The 19,278-nt window shown below is 43.3% G+C and overlaps 1 protein-coding gene across 5 annotated transcripts in view; it reads left to right on the top strand.

Moving 5' to 3' along the window:
- Positions 1-19,278, top strand: part of RAB11FIP3 (RAB11 family interacting protein 3) — an 81,049-nt gene that overhangs the window by 20,786 nt on the left and 40,985 nt on the right. For all 5 annotated transcript variants that reach the window (XM_089540899.1, XM_089540900.1, XM_089540897.1 and 2 more), the window contains exons 2-3: positions 8,444-8,537; positions 15,157-15,254. In XM_089540899.1, the coding sequence (XP_089397025.1) occupies positions 8,444-8,537; positions 15,157-15,254 (192 nt within the window). The remainder of the gene's footprint in view (positions 1-8,443; positions 8,538-15,156; positions 15,255-19,278) is intronic.

The following is a 19,278-nucleotide window of genomic DNA, read 5'->3' as shown; positions in this document are numbered from 1 at the left end:
TTGGGTTGAAGGGGGGCCTTTTGTGCTCTGGATCATAGTAGGTGCATACATTCCTGTTCAGAAACATCCTAACACAAAATTGCTGCTGAGTTGGAATAATAGAGTTAAATGGGGTCTCATGGGCCATCCATTCCAACTCAGTGCTCAGTGCAGGGTCTCCAGCTAAAAAATCCTCAGCTGACCAGACTCTTTTTGAAGACATCCAGAAAAGAAAACCCCGAAGTAAGGATTGCAGTCCTAATTTATCAAACTCTTTGTCCTTTTCAACTGATGTGTGTTTTAACTGATGTTGTGTGTTAATTGTTGTTCTTCCTGACCTTGATTGATGAGGAGAGGTGAATACGAAATAATAATAATAATAATAATAATAATAATAATTTTGTGACATTTGGGGGGGGGGGCTCCTGGTGGGCTTTGCAATTGCAACCCATGGGCTAAGCCTTCCTTATCACTATTCTATAAGGTCTTTTGGACAGTCTTTTAATGGCATAAGCAGACTATGGTATAAAAGCATATTTAACAAATACCCCAATAATACCCAGATCTTTATATCCCAGTGATGTATGACTTACATTTTAAGGGAGCTAGGAGAGTCTGCTTTTGCTCCTACTATAACTAGCCATTGCTGTAACTGGATAGGGCTTCCCGAGGCCCTTTTTAACGATTAATTAATTGGTTGTGATTGGAGTCGAGCAGATGCATGCTCCGGGCCAAAGGCAGTGGTGCATATTAACTAACTTTTCTCCTGATCAGCCTGGTTAGCAATGGGGAAGCAAACTGGCTTCTCCGCTGTGTTAGTCAACTGGATGGCGAACGCTGTGGTTGCTATGGCACCTTTATCTAGGAGCTCTGCCATGGCTCTGAGCAATCAAATGCTTCCTCCAGGTATTGTATGTTTTGGAGTAATGGTGCAAGGAGATCTTCTGGGGTCAGTGCATTCAACCATTAACTGTCATTGCCTGCAGAGAGCTTCACCGTGGCAAAATGAAAATAGCGGCTGTGATCCTGTATCGGTTGACCTAACTATGAGACCCTTCCAACCCTCTCCAAAATGGACCTTTTCTCACCTATAGCCCACACTGAGTTTGGCTATTTCCAAGTTGGTTGGTGGAGAGTGGGGAGATCATTCTTTGCCATGGTCTTTCACAACCACACAACTGCAGCCCACAACTTTGCAGGGTTTCCCTTCTCTGTCGATCTTGCAGAGACCTACCCACTCACCCAGCTTCTTGTTGTTTTCCTACAGCTGAGCCCACAATGACAGGCATCTGAGGAACCTCCAGGAGTCCTCCAGAAGTCCCTGCAGATGATGCCATTTCTCAGCATCCAGCTGCAGGGAGATAGCTAGATACTTGTTTGCAGCTCCTCCTGCTTTCCACCAATGATTAAATAATTTGTTGTTGTTGCTGTTGTGTAAGTCATTTCCATCTTATGGTGACCCTAAGACCCTATCACGTGTTTTCTTGGCAAGATTTGTTCAGAGAGGGTTTGCCTTGCCATCTTCTGAGGCTGAGAGAGTGTGTCTTGCCCAAAGTCACTCAGTGGGTTTCCTTAGCTGAGTGGAGATTCGAACCCTGGTCTCCAGAGTCACAGTCCAACCCCCAAATTGCCACATCATGCTGGGTCTCATACCCTCCAATATTTCATAAATGAAAACTGGGACACATCTTTGGCCATACCTATCGCCTGATGCCATCTGCCTCTTGTCACTGCCTTGTCTTTGAAGCATGATTTGCCCACACCTTGTCATTGATGGAAAAACCCGTCAGTAAGATCCCAACAGCACTGGTATAACACTGGTCAGGTATGCTTTCGTTGAGAATTCCTGCATGGCGGGGGTTGGACTGGATGGCCCTTGTGGTCTCTTCCAACTCTAGGATTCTATGAGTTCTCAAGTGTATTAAATGGGGATGCTCCAAAACACAATTGCAGCAAGTACAGAGGTGGTGTGATAAACCCCTAAATCTTGTGAAGCATATAAACCAATGTTGTTCTTGCATGGAAAAGTACACAGTATAAAGCATGTAAGCTGCCCAGTATCCATCCACAACCAAGACTAAGAATCTGGCTTACCAATTAAAAGCTCAGCAAAAAAAAAATGTACAATGCTGGTGGGAACAAAACTCCAAAGAAAGACAAAGAAAGGAGGCACACTGTTGTATAGCCATCAGTGAAAGACAAAATTTCAACAAAGTTTTTCCTTTCATTTCTTAAGCTTTTCTTCCTCCAATTTTCCCATTTACGGACCATAGGAGCAAAAGTCTCAGTGCCTTTAAGAACAAAAGAATCTTCTTGAATGAATGCTCCCCCCCCTTTTTTTTTTTGTACTTAATTGCATTTTATTTACTGTATGGTGAATGAAAATACCAAAGGCTCTTTAAGCTCAAGATTTACTAATACTAATAACAGCTTGTGCTATATATTGTGTACAGGGCAAATGCAAAGCAGAAGTCAATTTTGAGTTTGCACAGCGAACAAGAAAAATAACAATAACGTAGTTCTCTGTTGGGGAGATAATTTTCTTTACTAAATCAGCTTGATGTCTTGAAAGCGTTTTATTCAAGTTTCCTGCTGCTTCATGATCATAGAAACCAAATTCACTCTGAACTTTGTTCGTAGAGTAACAGTCCTCCACAGCATGCAACCCAGTTTGGTTTCCTGGAAGCCAGTGACAACGATAGTTCTTACCATTGATTTCTGGGAAGCTGCATTTTATGTGCAAGGTGGTTGTTGTGTTATCAGGGCACTCCCTGTGGCTCAGTGGTTCCCAAACTATGGTCCTCCAGGTGTTTGGGACTTCAACTCCCAGATGTTCCTACCAATGTAGCCAACTGTCAGGAATTCGGGGATGTGATGTCCAAAACACCTGGAGGACCAAAGTTTGGGAACCATTTTTATGGATGGTGGTGATGTAAGGAAATCTGCTCACTTTATGTGATGTTACCTTTTGGAGCATGGGAAGGCAGTGGCGTCACTAGGGTTGGCATCCCCTGGTGTGGGAAATCATGGTGTTACCACCTACATTGACCTCCTCCTGTGTCAGGCCATATGGAATCCTTAATAATGCTTTTTGTACTAGTTGTACTTGTAAATTGCAATTCCTCTATATCACTGACCGAAGCAGGAGGCTGCTGTCTTCTATTCAAAAGATGAGCCTCCTGCTTCAGGAATAATGTGCAGAAGGAATCCAGGGATACTTAATCTTACCAAGTCCCGAAACAGGAGGATGTTGTGTCAATGGAAGACAGCAGCCTCCAGTTTTGTTAATATTGTGCAGGAGGAATCCAGAGATACTTCATCCTCCTAAGTCCCAAAACAGGAGGATGTCTTCAATGGAAGACAGCAGCCTCATAAGACTCATACGTTCAGGAATGGGTTGCAGGAGGGATTCTTTGTCTTGGATTCCTTCTGCATCCCACTATGTGTGCCTACTTTCTGGCTACTGAGGAACTTGTGTCTTAATGGGATGTGAACGCTACATCTGGTTTTTGCCAAAAGGAAGATGTTTGGGGAGCAACAGTGGCATCACTAGAGTTGTGGTTGTGGTATCGCTCCTACTTGTGGGGTCACCCAGTGTGGTTCACAGCTGCTAGTGACAACCCCTATGGAAAGGTATGTATGAAATTCCTGTAGCCAAGCAAGAAGGGCTGGCTGTGGAGATGCACCCCATTCCCGCATTGCATCCAGTTTATGCAAAGATGAGTCCTGGTAGTGAGATCAGCAGGAACATAAATTCCCGCAGCAAGGCCTGGCGAATGAGCTGAAATGAGAATGGAGTCTCAGCATTGCCAAATGGTGGAGCCGGCTTTCCGGGACGTGCATCTCCTGCCCTGTCTGTCACCTGTGGTGTTCTTCTTTAGCATGATATTTGCTGCCTTAGGCAACCGATGATGCAGGGAAGAGATTCCCCACCCCACGTCCCAAGGGAAAACAGCAGTTTAATATGTAGTCTGTATAAGCTTAACAATATCCGATTATGGGCTGCACTGCCATATGTGTGCCAGCAGTGTGTACCTGCAAGATATTAAGCTTGCTAGTTGGCCTGCCTTTTGAGTGCATAAGTGCATTCGCTCAATAAAATCTCATTTAAAATCTGGCACAGAATGGTTGGCATGGATCCTCCACCTCTCTCTGCAAGTGGTTTTCACTGCGTACAAATGTGCCATTGAAGGGTGTTGCTAAAGATGCATCTCTCTTTTCTCCTGCTTGGTACTCCTCAGTTCTGGATAAAGATAAATGGATAAATGCTATTTTATATAAGGACACCATTTTAGTAAGGCATTGCATTTAATGGGACTTAACATCCTGGGATTTGTAGTTTGCTGTGGCCCCAGGGCTCTCCGACAGAGGCAGCTAAATATCTCACAAAACCACAACCCCAGATTTCCATAGCACTGAGCCGTGGCAGTTAAAGTGGGATCAAGCTGTGTTAATTCTACAGTGTAGATGCAGCCTTCCACCACTGACTCTAACGCCAGGGATTCCCATTCCAAATGGCATGGTTATTTTAAATCATAACTGTAACCTAATTCATATCAATGTTTTATTAAATAATGAAAAATAAACAGTATGTTAATTAATATAATTGAAAATATTATTTGGATGTTATTTCACTCTAAATTTCAGCCCCAAATACTTGCAGTTGCTCTTTCTTTTATATGAATATATTACTTAAAAAAACACCCTTTTTTGGAGAAGAGAAGATTGAGAAGTGATATGACAGGAGTTGTCAAATATCTGTCAGGCTGTCAAGCGGAAGATGGAGTGAGCTTGCTTTTTGCTGCTCTTGGGGGGTAAGACGTGAACCAGTGGATTCAAATTACAAGAAGGTTGATTCCAGCTTAACTTTAGGAAGAACATTCTGATGGTAAGAGCTGTTCAAAAGTGGAATGGATAATCTTTGAAGATCCTCTTCAAAGGTTATCCATTCCACTTCGCCTTCATTTTAAAGAGAGGTTGGATGCCCACCTTTCAGGGGTGCCTTGGCACTGGATTCTTTGCACTTGCAGTTGGACTAGGTGGATTTTGTTGTTGTGTGGCTTCAAGTTGTTTCTGACTCGTGGCTACCCTAAGGCGAACTGATCACTGGGTTTTCGGGGGCTGAGAGTGTGTGATTCACCTATGGTCACCCAGTGGGTTTCTGTGGCCAAGTGGAGGATCGAACCTTGGTCTCCAGAGTCATAGCCCAATGCTCAAATTGCACCTTGCTGGCGCCTCTCTTTGTACATACCCTAATCTTAGCTGATATTTCCATCCTTTTCTTACTTGCGTGCACCTCCAGGTGTTGTGGAACTGCAACTCCCAGGGTTGCTCACCATTGGTTGTGCTGTTTAGGACTGCTGGGAGTTGCACTCTAACAAGATCTGGAGCAATGTGCAATTCTTACCCCACAAAGGTTAGGCATGTTGATGGTAGTTGTACTCTAAATCATCTGGTCTTATGCAGAGAGAGACTGACATACATAGAGTATACATTGTTGTTCTTGTGTTGTGTGCCTCCAAGTTATTTTTGACTTATGGTGACACTTATGGTGATGCAAGCCTATCATGAGGTTTTGTTGGCAAGTTTCTTCAGGTTGAGATTGCCATTGCCATCCTCTGAGGCTGAGAGAGATTGACTTGCTCAAGATCACCCAGTGGTTTTTATGCTTGAGTGGGAATCAAACCCTGATCTCTGCAGCAGTCCAATGCTCAAACCACTACACCATGGTGGCTCTGTGTACAGTCGGTCCTCCGTATCCACAGATCCTTCAGCCACAGATTCAATCATCCATGGCTTGAGAATACCTTTAAAATGAATAAATTCCAAAAAGCAAACTTTGATTTTGCCATTTTATAGAAAGGATATCGTTTCATTATGCCATGTGTTTAATGGGGCTTGAGCATCCACGGATTTTGGTAACTATGGACATTCTTGGAACCAAACCACCAATGGATACCAAGGGCCCCACTGTATATCATTTTCTTTAGCCCATATATGGTTGTCATAAATAAACTGTAAACTCTATATGATTTTCTAAAAAATGAGGCAGAGATCCTTGGGCTAAAGGTGGGTTCCAGGTATGGAAAGACTGGAGGCTGATGATCTGAATTGATTCTGGGATTCAGGCAGGATTCTTTCTCAGCACAAACAGGAATGGTCAGGGACTGGACCTCTGACCATCTGTACATAAGTTGGCGATGCTATTGAGAAGAAGTATTCCTTGACCAACACTCCTGGATGATGCCAGGTTAGGGAAGCTTGGAGTAGAGTAACTAAGACCCTATACAGACAGGCCAAAACAAAGCTGCTTCAGGTCACTTTAGAGGTATGGTGTTTCAATGATGCATGTGTCCTAAGAGTCTGGAAGCTGCACCAAAGCGGCACTTCAGTCCTTAGGACTGAAGCGTGGCTTTGGTGCGGCTTCTGGACACTTAGGACACATGTATCATTGAAACACCATACTTCCAAAGTGACCTGAAGCAGCTTTATTTTGGCCTATCTGTATCAGGCCTTAACTCTGCTAGACCAGAAGAAGTTTATTTATATAGCGCTGTAGATTTGCAAAGGCAAACCACCTCTGAGCAAATCTGACCCATGATAGGGTCGCCGTAAGTTGGAAATGACTTGAAGGCGCACGGCAATGAGAACAAATAGCAACCTGTTCTTAAGCTATACTCACCTTCTTGTGGTGGGTGGATTTTTCCCCTCTCTGTATGTTTTCTTTATTTTGTACCAAGATTTTCCACAAGAGAAGGCAAGAACAGCGAAACTTTCTGTACGTTAGCCTTTTTCCCCCCATGCCGCATAATGCGTTTTGTGGTTTCCATTTGATACTTTAAATTCCCCGTGTTTTGAATGCTGCAGAAAGGAAGCGGCGACTGACACCTTGTGCGAAGGCTAAAATTAGTCACCTTCTGTGAGTAAAGTTGGAGATTGTTGCTCACCACGTCATTGAGCTGCTACATAACGCACTGAGGTGTTGGGAGTTGTTAGTTTAAATATAACAAGCGTCTTCAGGCCTTACTTTTGTCAAGTGAGACAAAAATCCTATTTAGGGTTGCGATCTGGGTGTGCATGGAGTAACCGGAGGCAGGTCGGGATGCATGCAACTTCTTTGGTGGGTCTGTTCCATACTCCTGGAAATGGGAATTCACATTTATAATTTACTCTTAAAGTGGCTTTGGAAGTGGAACAAGACCACCCCAAAATAAGGGAGTGTCTTCTAAAGAGCTGTCTCTAGGGCTGAGGTAGGAAAAATAGGTGACTTCTTAGATATGCAGGTTTAAAATAAAACATGTAGACCACTCTGGTCAGCCCTCAAAACTCGTGTGTCCTAGGATCAGGATTGGAAAGAATCTCCCACGGTAAAAAACAAGCCCCCCCAAAAACTGCTTTTGGGGGTTTTTTTGTTTGTTTGTTTAAGCCAGGATTGGTTTTTCTTCATTTTTTGTTTTGCATCAATGTATAGGACTACACCAATATAGGACTAAATCAGAAAATGAAATAGGAAAAGACTGCTCAGCTGTTATGGAAAAATTCTCGCTGTTTAAAAAGTGCTCTTTAAAAGCAAGTTGGTTTGGTTGGACTTATGTTAACGGAAGGATTTGTTTCTTCCTTATTTAAAAATAATATTTTATCAGCTTTGTAAAAAAAAACCACACATTTAAAACATACACAATTAACAGTGTATACTTATAACATTGCTTTGCGCCTGTCTTTACACACATTAAGATCACTGTATCTTCTTTACTAACTCTTCCAATCACCGATTCTCCCCAACAACCATTATGCATACATTTCTTTCTATTCCCTACCTCCTAATCTTAAATCCTACTTGTTTTAGTCTTCTACTACACCTTTCATCTTCTCATCCTACCTTCCCACACTCTGTCCTTCCTGTTCCCTTCTCTAATTTCCTTCCTATACCTTCTTTGTTCTTCTACTTCTTCTCTTGTATTCCCATCCCTTATCCTTTTTTACTTCCTTTCTTCCCACTCATCCGCTTGTGCTCTCCATTCATTCTCTTACACACTTACTCAGACCCTCATCCTACTTACTCAAACCCTCGCCCTACTTACTTCCAACTTTCATTCATCTTCTTTCAGGACACATTACACCTTTGCCTTTTACCAAGGGATAGTACTTTTTATAAGACTTAAAGTACACTGCTTATATTGATCCGTGCATAAGTTGAGTCAGGTTTTTTGGGTCAAGTTTTTGACTAACATTTCTAGACTGATACATGAGTATATACAGCATTATCTGGAGGGGTCTGACATGGTTTCCCTTTTCAGGGCCAAAGGGGGGAAGAAATGGAGCAAGGCTCCAGGGGCTGCAAAATTGAACCCTGGGGCCAAAGACCTCCAATGTGATTCCCACCTCCGACATGAAAAGCAAAGGGAGAGAGGCCCATTCTGGCTGTCCAAAACACTTAACACTGATTTTGTTTTGTGGCTTGCAGGTGAAAGATCTGACCAGGTTTTTGGACCCTGCTGGCCTTGGTGTGATCAGCTTTGAAGACTTCTATCGGGGAATCTCAGCTATCAGAAACGGAGGTTGGTTTATTGGTATATATTTTTAATGTGTCTGGATAAAAGAAAATCCCTGTGGGTCAGCAACCTGGAAGAAAGCCTTTCCCGTCCTTCCCGAATCTTTTGCACTGAGACTCATCCTGACTTCATTGATTCCCCTTGGGATGCTCCGACTCTTTCCTTCATGAAGGCATCCTATATAAAAGAAATGAAGCAAAATAAAAAAATCTGTGTTTCCAGTTGTCAATCAAGGAGCAAATTGGTTTCTAATTTCCAGTGAGTTTGCCTAGAAAGTACAGGGATTGGCATTTCTGAACTATGTTTCAGTGCAGCCTGCTGCAACACACAGCCATCCAGATGTGAATTTCCAAATGCTGTGAATTATTCATTTGTAAATCTGTATTTATGCTATTTTCCTGAGCACAGTTTGTGGAAAATAGTATAAATACAGATTTACAAATTAATACTTCATAGCACTATAACAAGTGCTGGTCAGTTTTGATATGAGCCAACATCTGACCCTGGTTTCTTAAGCTTGCTTGTTTGTTTGTTTGACTTATACCCTTTATTTCTGCCAACAAATGGAGTTACTTGGTGGTAAAACAAAATATGGATTGTCGTTGTTGTACCTTCAAGTCGTTTCCGACTTTTGGTGACCCTAAAGTGAAAGTATCATGGAGTTTTCTTGGTCGGTTTCTTCAGGGGAAGTTTGCCATGGCCATCCTCTGAGGCTGAGAGAGTGTGACTTGCCCGAGGGCACCCAGTGGGAGTTCCATGGCCGAGCGAGGATTCGAACCCTGGTCTCCAGAGTCCTAGTCCGAGTGCTCAAACCACTAAATGACGCTGGCTGTCAAAGTATGGATTAAGAGGGGTAAAATACAAATTAAACACAAACACAGTCAAAAGCAAAAGCAGTGGAAATAATAACAAGGATAAAATGCAGATTTAGAGCAAACTTTATTAAAAATGTAAGATACACAAAGCCCCTTGTACTCGCTACACTGCATTGTTGGGTACTAGATTCATGTATGAATCAACCCAGTTGAAAAGCATTATGTAATGAGGTGAGGTGAGCAAACCTAGAACCAGCGTATATGAGTGGCTGCTCTTTGGTACTTTCACATACACAAGGCATGGGTTCATGTTGCAGGCATCAAGTGTCATACCTATGACTCCTCCTGGTTACGAAATTAGACTTGCATAAGCATGTTTTACTGCCGTACTCCATGGAATATCAGTCCATGCACGTTTTCTCCAGAAAGCCAGCCTTCGTACCCCCGGCTTAGTTAGCTTAGAAATATACATGCGTGCCTAAACCAATGGGGCAGATGATCCAGCGCACTGACCTAATTTTTCCAAGAGGAGAAACGGCAAGGAGGTTCCGACGGCGGTGTCGGCTTCCTTTTATCACTGCCAACTCCAAATGAGAATGGCAGAAACTACACAGGCGTGTGACTGTGAGGTTGTTGCTTTGACACCACAGCCTGAAGGCTCCAAGGGAAGACAGAAACTGGAGGAATGCTCCTTCCCCGTTTTTGTATTTTCCCCTTTCTCGTTTTGCTACTCTGCGGCATTAACTAGGCAGCAGCAATAGCAAACCATAGTTATGGAATAAATAACTGGCTCTGGATGATCCAGTGAGATAAATATTAATAATATCTGATTAGGTGCATTCTGCTCTTAACAGCCCAAGGCTGAACTTCTTTGATAATGGGGAAGAACTTGTTTAACTTTGGTAATGCATAGTTTGCATTCAGACTGTTTGGTAATGCTTACCATTTTTCTGAGTATTAAAATTGCTGCAAAGAGCCAGTGTGGTGTAGTGAGTTGAGTGTTGGTTTATGACTCTGGAGGCTAGGGTTCGCATCTTGGCTCAGCCATGGAAACCCAGTGGCAAGTCACACTCTCTCAGCCTCAGAGGATGGCAGTGGCAAACCCCCTCTGAAGAAAGTTGCCAGTGTCCCCATGGTACATTGGCCTTAGGGTTGCCATAAGTCAGAAATGACTTGAAGGCACACAACGACAGCAAGCTCTTTACAACATTCCTATCAGAAAGGTGGTTGTCCCTATATTCCAGCCCAAAAGGATGAGGCTGAAAAAAGTAGTGGTTTGTAACTCAGAAATGTTACTTTTAGGACTACAACGTCCCGATTTCCTTATCCAATGTGGTCCACTGGCTCCATAGTTCAAAAGCCAACTTTTCCGATCTCTGGTTTTATTCTTTTCTCCCACTGTAAAGCTGAAAGGAATTGAATAAGACTTTGTTTTGCAAGCAATTTTTTCTCCGTACGCTGGCTGATTGCAACATTCAGTCTATGGGCCGGAGGGTTTCAGCTGATGGAGGTGGAACTGGAGGGATGCAGTGATGGTCCAAGGCTTTGGCTGCTTTGCTCTGGCCCAGTCCACACAATATGTTGCAATAATAGCCTGCCCTCCTGCCCAGGCTCATAGACTTCACTTTACAATCCCATCCAGACTGGTCTGTGTGGTTCCCAAGCACCATAGAAAGGAATGCTCTCCCAGCTGATTTAACCCTCCTGAAAGCATCTATTGTTCTAGGTTAGTTCCTATATGAAATCATGGCTCCAGTCCTGACCAGTGCATCGTTTTATGCTGCCCTTGCTCATTTCAAAAAGCTGTCATATTCTCTTCCCACCAAACCCCCCCAGTTTGAGAAGTTGAGTTGCTCTTATACTGTTGAATTCAGCAAAATGATGGAGCTGTGTGCATCTAGGAAACAGCTCTCTCTGCCTAAAGCTTAACCACAATATTTTGGTATTACCAAATACTCTTTGGAATACCGATTTCTAGCGCTTAATACCAATCAACACAGAGAGGACAGTCAGCCCTCCATATCTGTGGATTTTGCATCCACAGATTCAACCATCCATGTCTAAACATGAAAGTCACTTATATTTTGTATATACTTTATATGTATAGCCTGAAGGTAATTTTATGCACAATATTTTTTAATAATTTTATGCACGACGCAAAGTTTGTGTACAGTGAACCATCAGAAAGCAAAGGTGCCACTATCTCTGCTACCCATGAAAACGTTTTGGTGTTGGGATATTTCGGATTTTAGTATTCCAGATAAGGGAAACTCAACCTGTAGTTGATATTTTGTCAGCCTGATTTTTCTGGACCTGCTCAGGAAAAAAAGAAACGTCCCGCCATTGTCATCATCATCATCTCCTTTGTGCCATTTTATCCTCACAACAACCCTTTGCAGTAGCTCTCTACTGCAAAGTGGAGCAATGGTTAAATGCCAGTCCTGCAGCCACAAGGTTGTGAGTTCGATCCCAGGGCTCCAAGGTTGACTCAGCCTTATATCCTTGGGGGCAATTGGCTTATGCATTGTATAACCGCTTAGAGAGTGCTGAGATGACTATTAAGTGGTATAGAAATATAATGAAATGAAGTGAAATAATTTATTATGGTACATGGCCAGCAGAGAAATATAAATGCTATTCAGTCTGAGAACAAGTGTGATTGATCCAAGATCACCCAGTGAATTCCGCACCTTAGCAGGGATTTAATCCTGGATCCTTCTTGCCCTACTGATGCTCCAATTCTCCCTCTGATTTCTAATGACAAGGACAATGAGGTCTGTGTCAGCCATGTGCATGACCGCGCATATGCTTCTAATATCAGAATCGGAGAACTCTATAGGTTTGTGTCTCTAATGAGGAAGAAGGCTTTCTGGGGAGAGTACATGGTGCTCATTTGGACAGGAATCCAGAAGCTTAACATCGCCTATTGTGTTGGAGGGATGAGCCGGCAAGGGCTCCATGGCAACTTGGAGTGTACACAATGCGCCATATGCGTTTGGGGGTGGGGAGGGGGAAGAGCTGCGCTGCGAGAGAAATGTGATAATGAGTCGAGGAGATAACTCGACCCATGTTAAGCTTGTCTGTTCTGTACCATTAATGTGTGGGCTTGGCGTGCGGCCAGGATCCCTGCTGTCTCCGAGTTGCAGCTTCCCAAGAACGCCTTGTGGATGATTGGCAGTGAGTAAGCTTGGAGGAAGGCAGGCGGACTTTCGAGGCACGGAAATTTGGGATACTAGTCATCAAAAATGAAGGATATTGGCTTCAGCAGTGTGAAAGGTCCATAGAAGCCTCCATCTCTGAACATGAACACAGATATCTGGGAGAAGGTGTCCAGAAATTTATTGTCCCAAGTTCTTGGTTGATTTGTATCACCAAGTGGATTTTTCTACCAATTTAATATCATAGCTTCCCCCGCAGAACTTTAGGAAATGTCGTTTCGGAGTGCCTCAGGGATCCATTCTGCGAGACATTCCTAGCTCTGTTTCTCCTCCGCACCTAGCCAAGATAGCAATCTTGAGTTGCCTGGGAGGAATAGATGATATGTAAACTAGTTTAGATCTTGTGTAAATATGCCCAAAGGAGCAGTTCCTTTGTCTTTAAAAAGGTTACTTTCCAAATTGGATTGCAAACAGCCTGGCTTCTTCTGAAGGGACTTGGAAATGTAAGGTAAACAGAGTGTTAGTAGCTCCATTTGTTGCATGTGGCGACCAGCTTGAAGTAGTAATGAAATGGAGAATGGACATGGCCTTTCAGTTGTTGTTGGGCTGCAACTCTCATCAGCCATGACCATTAGCTTTGCTGGGCATTGTTGGAAGTTTTACGGTCGAACAAGATCTTGAGAAGGGCATATATGCCTTTTGGGATGCAGTGATGGAGGAAAGTGTAACCTGAGGGCCACAATAGGATTCCCTATTATTGTTGTTATATCCCATCCTTTTCCCTGTGCAATACTCAAGGCAGCTTACAAAGTTAAAACAAGTACAGGTTGAGTCTCCCTTATCTGGAATTCTGAAATCTCAGATATTCCAAGTGCAAAATTGTCCACTTTGCTTTTTGATGGTTCAGCATACGCAAACTTTGTGCCATGCACAAAATTATTTAAAATGTTGTATATAAAATGACTTTCAAGGTATACGTATAAGGTGTATAAAAAACATTTGAAATGGGATGGATTACACTTCCCTATTTCTCTTATGTTTTGCATGGTGGCACGGCTTGATGGAGGGATTCTGAGTTGTACTTGAAAGAGTAACTTTTCCAAGGAAACCTTGGAAGAGAAATAGGGAAGTGTAATCCATCCCATTTTAAATGGGCATGCTAGTGATGGAAGCCTGCGTCTCACCATTTCAGAACCGTCAACATTTACAAAGCCCCTAAAGAGAAGTTATTGCAACCCAGTATGCAGAATCAGCAGCCCTAAAAACGCCGGGGAGAAAACGGCTGTTTTGTGATACAGGTGCCAGCCTGCAAGACCTCCTTCCTCGAACTGTGCCGAAGAGAAGAGCTACTCTAAGCTCGTTTTTCAACATGACTTATAGTATCGCCCTTTGCAGTCAGGCATCCCAGTTAAGAGATCTAATTTGTCAGGATGCCATGTGTTAGACTTCACCCACAGAAGACCGATTCTGATAGACTAGGCTTCCCTTTTGCAGGGCAGAGCAATGCAAGACTGTAACCTTGGAATGTGAGATTTGTATTTTTACAACAACCTTTCCCCATGAGTATTGCTTTTGTGGAGGAAGACTTTTGGGTGAACAGATTTATAATCTTGGGTTAGGAAAGATCTGGTCTAGGCAGAGTTAAAATGAATTTGTTCAGGGAGGTAGTAAGTGGGGGTGGAAATGTTTCTCAAAGAATATGTATGCGTAGTGTTTTATGGGTTTTTCGGGCTACGTGCCCATGTTCTAGAAGAGTTTATTCCTGACGTTTCGCCAGCATCTGTGGCTGGCATCTTCAGAGAAAGATATATGTGTGTTGTGTGCCTTCAAGTCGTTTCTGATTTATGGTGACCCTGCCATGAATTTTTCTTGGCAAGGTTTGTACAGATGAGGTTTGCCATTGCCATTCTCTGAGGTTGAGACAGTGTGGCATGTCCAAGATTTATGGCTGAGCTGGGAATCGAACCCTCGTCTCCAGAGCCATAGTCCAACACTCAAACGACTATGCTACACTGGCTCTAAGAATATACTCCATGGAAATGATATCCTATATTCTCCCTTGAATTTCTGCAGTATCTCCACTTTAGGGTCTTGTCCTGTTTGATTTCTGGAGAAAAGGGAGTAGATGGAGGTTGTGCAGCAGTGGCCCTTCAGTTGTTGTTGGCCAGCAACTTCCATCATCACTTGCCAGCTGAGCTAACAGCGAGGAATTATGTGAGTTGCAACTTAATAATTTTTTGTTGAGAACCAAAGTAGTGTAGTGGTTTGAGCATTGGAGTACAACTCTGAAGAACAAGGTCCGAATCCCTGCTCAGCCATGGAAACCCACTGGGCGACTTTGGAGCAAGTGGGATTCTGGGAGCTGTAGCTTGAAAAATAACGTTTCCAAGCTCTGAAAAGAGTTGATTAATGTTTCCAAGCTCTGGGCCTTCCTCAGTCTGGTCTCATCCTTTTGCATTGGACTAGAATTCACATTGTATCTGTCCTTGGTTAACCTAGCTGGAGGACCACTCAAAGACATCTCACTGGGGAAGGCAACTTTTCTCTCTTTCTCATGGCAATTCCCATGCTGCTCACTGTGTCCATGAAGCACCAAGTCAACCCTACCAATGGTTTAATACATCATATGTGTTTGTCTTCCTTTTTTTGCAGCGGATCCAGACAATCAGCTTTGTGCTATGGGATATGATGCCCAAGACGAGGCACCATCGACTTGTCCCGATGAGTTTGATGACTTTGTTGCATTTGAGGTAAGGGTGACCATGCACATAGGAATCCTTTTATTTGTCTTTGGTGAACAAGGCAGGAGGGCCATATTTCATCCTGGGCCAGCCCCAAGAGAGCAGATGATGGCAGAGGGCATGCCCCTCTCTCAGAAGGCCCTTCTCCATGTTAGCTCAGCGATTCCCAAACGTTGCTCCTCTAGGTGGACTTCCAAATAGCCAGGAATTCTGGGAGCTGAAGTCCAAAACACTAGAAGGACCCAAACCTTTGGAATCACTGTGTTAGCTACTTCCAACTCACTGGCCAGCTCATGGGCTGGATGTTCTCCATTCTTGGGTAGACTTGGATCTTAGAAGAGGGATAATGGCCCAGAACTCTACCTGCAGGATTCTTTGCTCCATATGGTGCAGTTGTCTTCTCCTGGCATGTGCATTCTCTATTTTTCATTGAAAAATGCACTTTATGTACAATGAAGAGTGGCATATGGAGGATGTTTGGTTCCAGCAGGGGTGCCCTGTTGACTTTTTTCTTCCCAGTAAAGCAGTAGGTCAGTTCAATGAGTTGTGGTGGTTATGTCCTCTCTGTTCTCCTTTTTGCTGGTTTGCCTTTTAACCTCTCTGCTTTTATGGCAAACAGTGGTTTGCCACTTATTATCCAGTTTTCCTGTGAAACTGGAAGAGTGAATAGTCTCTCTGGTTTTGCTTCGCGAATGAAGATTCAGGAAGGACTCATCCCGCGCTTTGTACAAGCGCATTGGTGACTAAAAAGGCCAATCTGGGACAAACAGTACATGGATAGTACATGGTGCCAAATTATGACTATGGTGTTGCGTCCATATCTTGAGGCCTCTTTAAATGCCAGGATGAACATGAGTTTAATGCACATCTGCTCTGACTTCACTCCTCCTTTTGCATAAGCAGCAAAAAAAGCCAGGAAGCTGCAGTTAATCATAGCTTGATTGTGATGATCAGTGGTTTCCAAACAAGCTATGATTTGGGAGCCATGGTTTAAATTCTGCTTCTGTATCCTGCTTTTTGTTGCTGCTTCCACCAAGAGAAGTGAGAAGCAGCTGCATGGAAAACCCTGGAGGTCATAAATGCCTTGTCCTATTAAGCTAGATTTTGATCATAGAAACATGGCCAATACATTTGAGCTTTGCTTTCTAAACATACTGTGGTTGTGTTGTAGAGCGGCGTGAACATTCAAAAAGCAAACAGGCCTCTAGGAAATGCTGGACCAGCAAAGAATAGAACCAAAATGTGAAGCATGAACTGGATGCACCCACAGAATGTGTTTCGCAGGAATAACAATAGATTGGAATGCATCTGACTAGATTTCTTTTCAAAACGGTATTCTTAGTCTGCGAGAGCTTTTTTGGCAGGCTTGCAGAATGGCAGTGCCATGCGCCGTCATTCTGTGGACGCTCTTACTCCTGCCTCCCTCTGTTGCTGCTACATTAAATTTCTTAAGAATGCTTAGTTTCACAAAGAGCCATCCATCTGTGCTGGACTGGATGGAGACCAAAATATTGCTCCATTACTCAGAATCAGTTCTCTCGATCCATTTCACTTTTGTTTGATAGATGGGCAAGGACTAGTTGCCTTGATTTCTTGGTGAGCATTTTGCTCAGGTTTTGGTTTTTTGCTACAAGTCTTGTTTTGGTCTGAAGGGTGGGCAATACAGGGCATCAGATGGGGGAAGTAGACATGTGTGCAAACAATCTGGTGACCTGCCTTTTAAATGTGGCTTCCAAATAGTAAACAGATGTTCAACATTGCCTTTGGAATACAGGGTTTGTATAAGTACAAACAAGTACACACCAGTTTTCCATATACCTAAACACACACATAACACACCTAATTACCTAACTAAGGCCCCATACAGACAGGTGAAAATAAAGCTGCTTCAGGTCACTTTGGAAGTATGCTGTTGAAATGATACATGCGTCCTAAGAGTCTGGAAGCTGCACCAAAGCCATGCTCCATTCTTAAGGACTGGAACATGGCTTTGGCGTGGCTTCTGGACTCTTAGGACGCATGCATCATTTAAACAGCATACCTCCAAAGTGACCCGAAGCAGCTTTATTTTGGCCTGTTTGTACAGGCCCTAACATGGATCTCCTCTTTACTCTCTCATCCATCCAGCCTTTAGGATGAGCACAGTTATGCCTGCCAGAATTTTTTTGGCATCCTTTTCCTTTGCATCATCCTTCACATCCTTTGTTGCATGCCCCTAAATTTTACCCTTGACTTATCCATGGGTCATTTCAAAATCCATAATTTTGTCCCCAAAACCTGCCCTCGACTTATACATAAGGTCGACTTATAGTCAAGTCTATATGGTAAGTAGTATTACCTAAAACCAAAAATCAAAAACACAAGAATTACAAAGCCCATGGCTTAGTTAGAGCCAGACCTACAAGTGCCCAAAATAAACCACAGGCTGACCATTTTAGTAGTCACGAAAGAGCAGGAAAAAAAGAGTTGTTTAAATTGCAATTCATGCATTTTATTCTCAAGGCTGGGAGGTCATATTGGTGGGATTTTCTGCCTCAGGTGCCAAGATATCTTGCCTGGTTTGCATAATTTGATATTATGCCTCGGGCAGCATAAAGTCTTAGGCTAGGGCTGATGCTGGTGTAAGAAGAGGGCTGTTGCAAAGGTATACTTGGCCACTCTTGGATGCTTTCTTTTTCTGAAGAACTGGGTCCTTCCTGCAGCTACATTTTCCAATGGGGAGAAAAAAGGGAAGTGGCATTATTATTATTATTATTATTATTATTATTATCATATTTATTTATATCCCGCCCTTCATCCAGGGCTGGGACTCAGGGCGGCTTTCAACATTAAAAAACACCATCCATCTTTAAGACTAACTGGTTTTTATTTTGGTGGAGATGAACCATGTCTTCAGGTGCACTAAAGCGTCATATTAAAGCCTCAGGATGTAAAGCATATTTACATAGTTGTGGGAGTGGGATGGAACGTAATAGGATCCAGAAAGCTGCAAATCATGTCCCTTGGCCTACATTTTCAAAGGGCTGGGGATGGTGAAACAGATCTTTCAGATCTTTACAGGGGGCAGTTAGTGCTGACTTGCGAAAGCAATAAATCTTCTCACCAAAAGCCAGCTTCCCAAGGTTCAAAACTCTCTCTGAGTACATTCCTTTTGTGTTGATCTATATGCAGTGTGCCATGAAGCCATTGTCTTTGTTCATACCTCTGCTAATGACTTGGAATTTGTGAATATAATTCAGTTCAGCTGTTTCTGTTTACTTTTATGAGGGCGTGCCCTTTGGCTCTGGGTTTAAAAGCCTCCTGGAGATCTCCAGGTCCACCTCATCCATCCTTTCCCTAAGGAGCTACTAAGCCCATCTGCCTTGGTTTTCTTCTAATGAAACCGGATCCTGTCTGATCTTGGAACCTAAGCAGGCTCAACCCTGGTTAGTACTTGATGAGAGACCGCCAACAAATACCAGGTGCTGCAAGCTATGTTTCAGAGGAAGGGACTGGCAAAAACACCCCTGAGCATTGAAAACCTTCATGGGGTCTCCATAAGTCAACAAGCGACTTGAAGGTGCATACACAAATGCCAACAAAATGTGCCATTTTCTGGTGAGACAACACCTACATGATGCCTACATGATTGCCATCAAGTTGGCTTCAACTTATGGCAACCCTATGAATGAGAGACCAGGGTCCGATTCCCCGCTCGGCCATAAAACACATTGTGTGACCTTTGGTGAGTCACATGCGCTCAGCCTCAAGGGAAGGCAATAGCAAACCTCCTCTGAATAAATCTTGCCAAGAAAACCCCACAAAAGGTTTGCCTTAGGGTCATCATAAATTGGAAATGACTTGAAGGCGCACAGTGTACACTCATGAATGAGAGACCTTCAAGAGCATCATCAGTCTTGCTCTGCCAACTTAAGGCAGCCTTGGCTTCCTTGACTGAGTCCATCCACCTGTAATGCAGTCTTCCTCTTTTCTCCACTGCCTTCCACTTTGTTGAGCGCCGTTTTAGAAAATGACCCAATTTACTTGGCATTTA

The sequence above is a fragment of the Sceloporus occidentalis genome, unplaced genomic scaffold, assembly GCF_023333645.1.
Source record: "Sceloporus occidentalis isolate IW3139 unplaced genomic scaffold, rSceOcc1.0.p SCAF_10, whole genome shotgun sequence".
Classification (NCBI taxonomy): domain Eukaryota; kingdom Metazoa; phylum Chordata; class Lepidosauria; order Squamata; family Phrynosomatidae; genus Sceloporus; species Sceloporus occidentalis.
The sequence above is the reverse complement of the archived record's forward strand: the minus strand, read 5'-3'. Positions and strand labels throughout refer to the sequence as shown.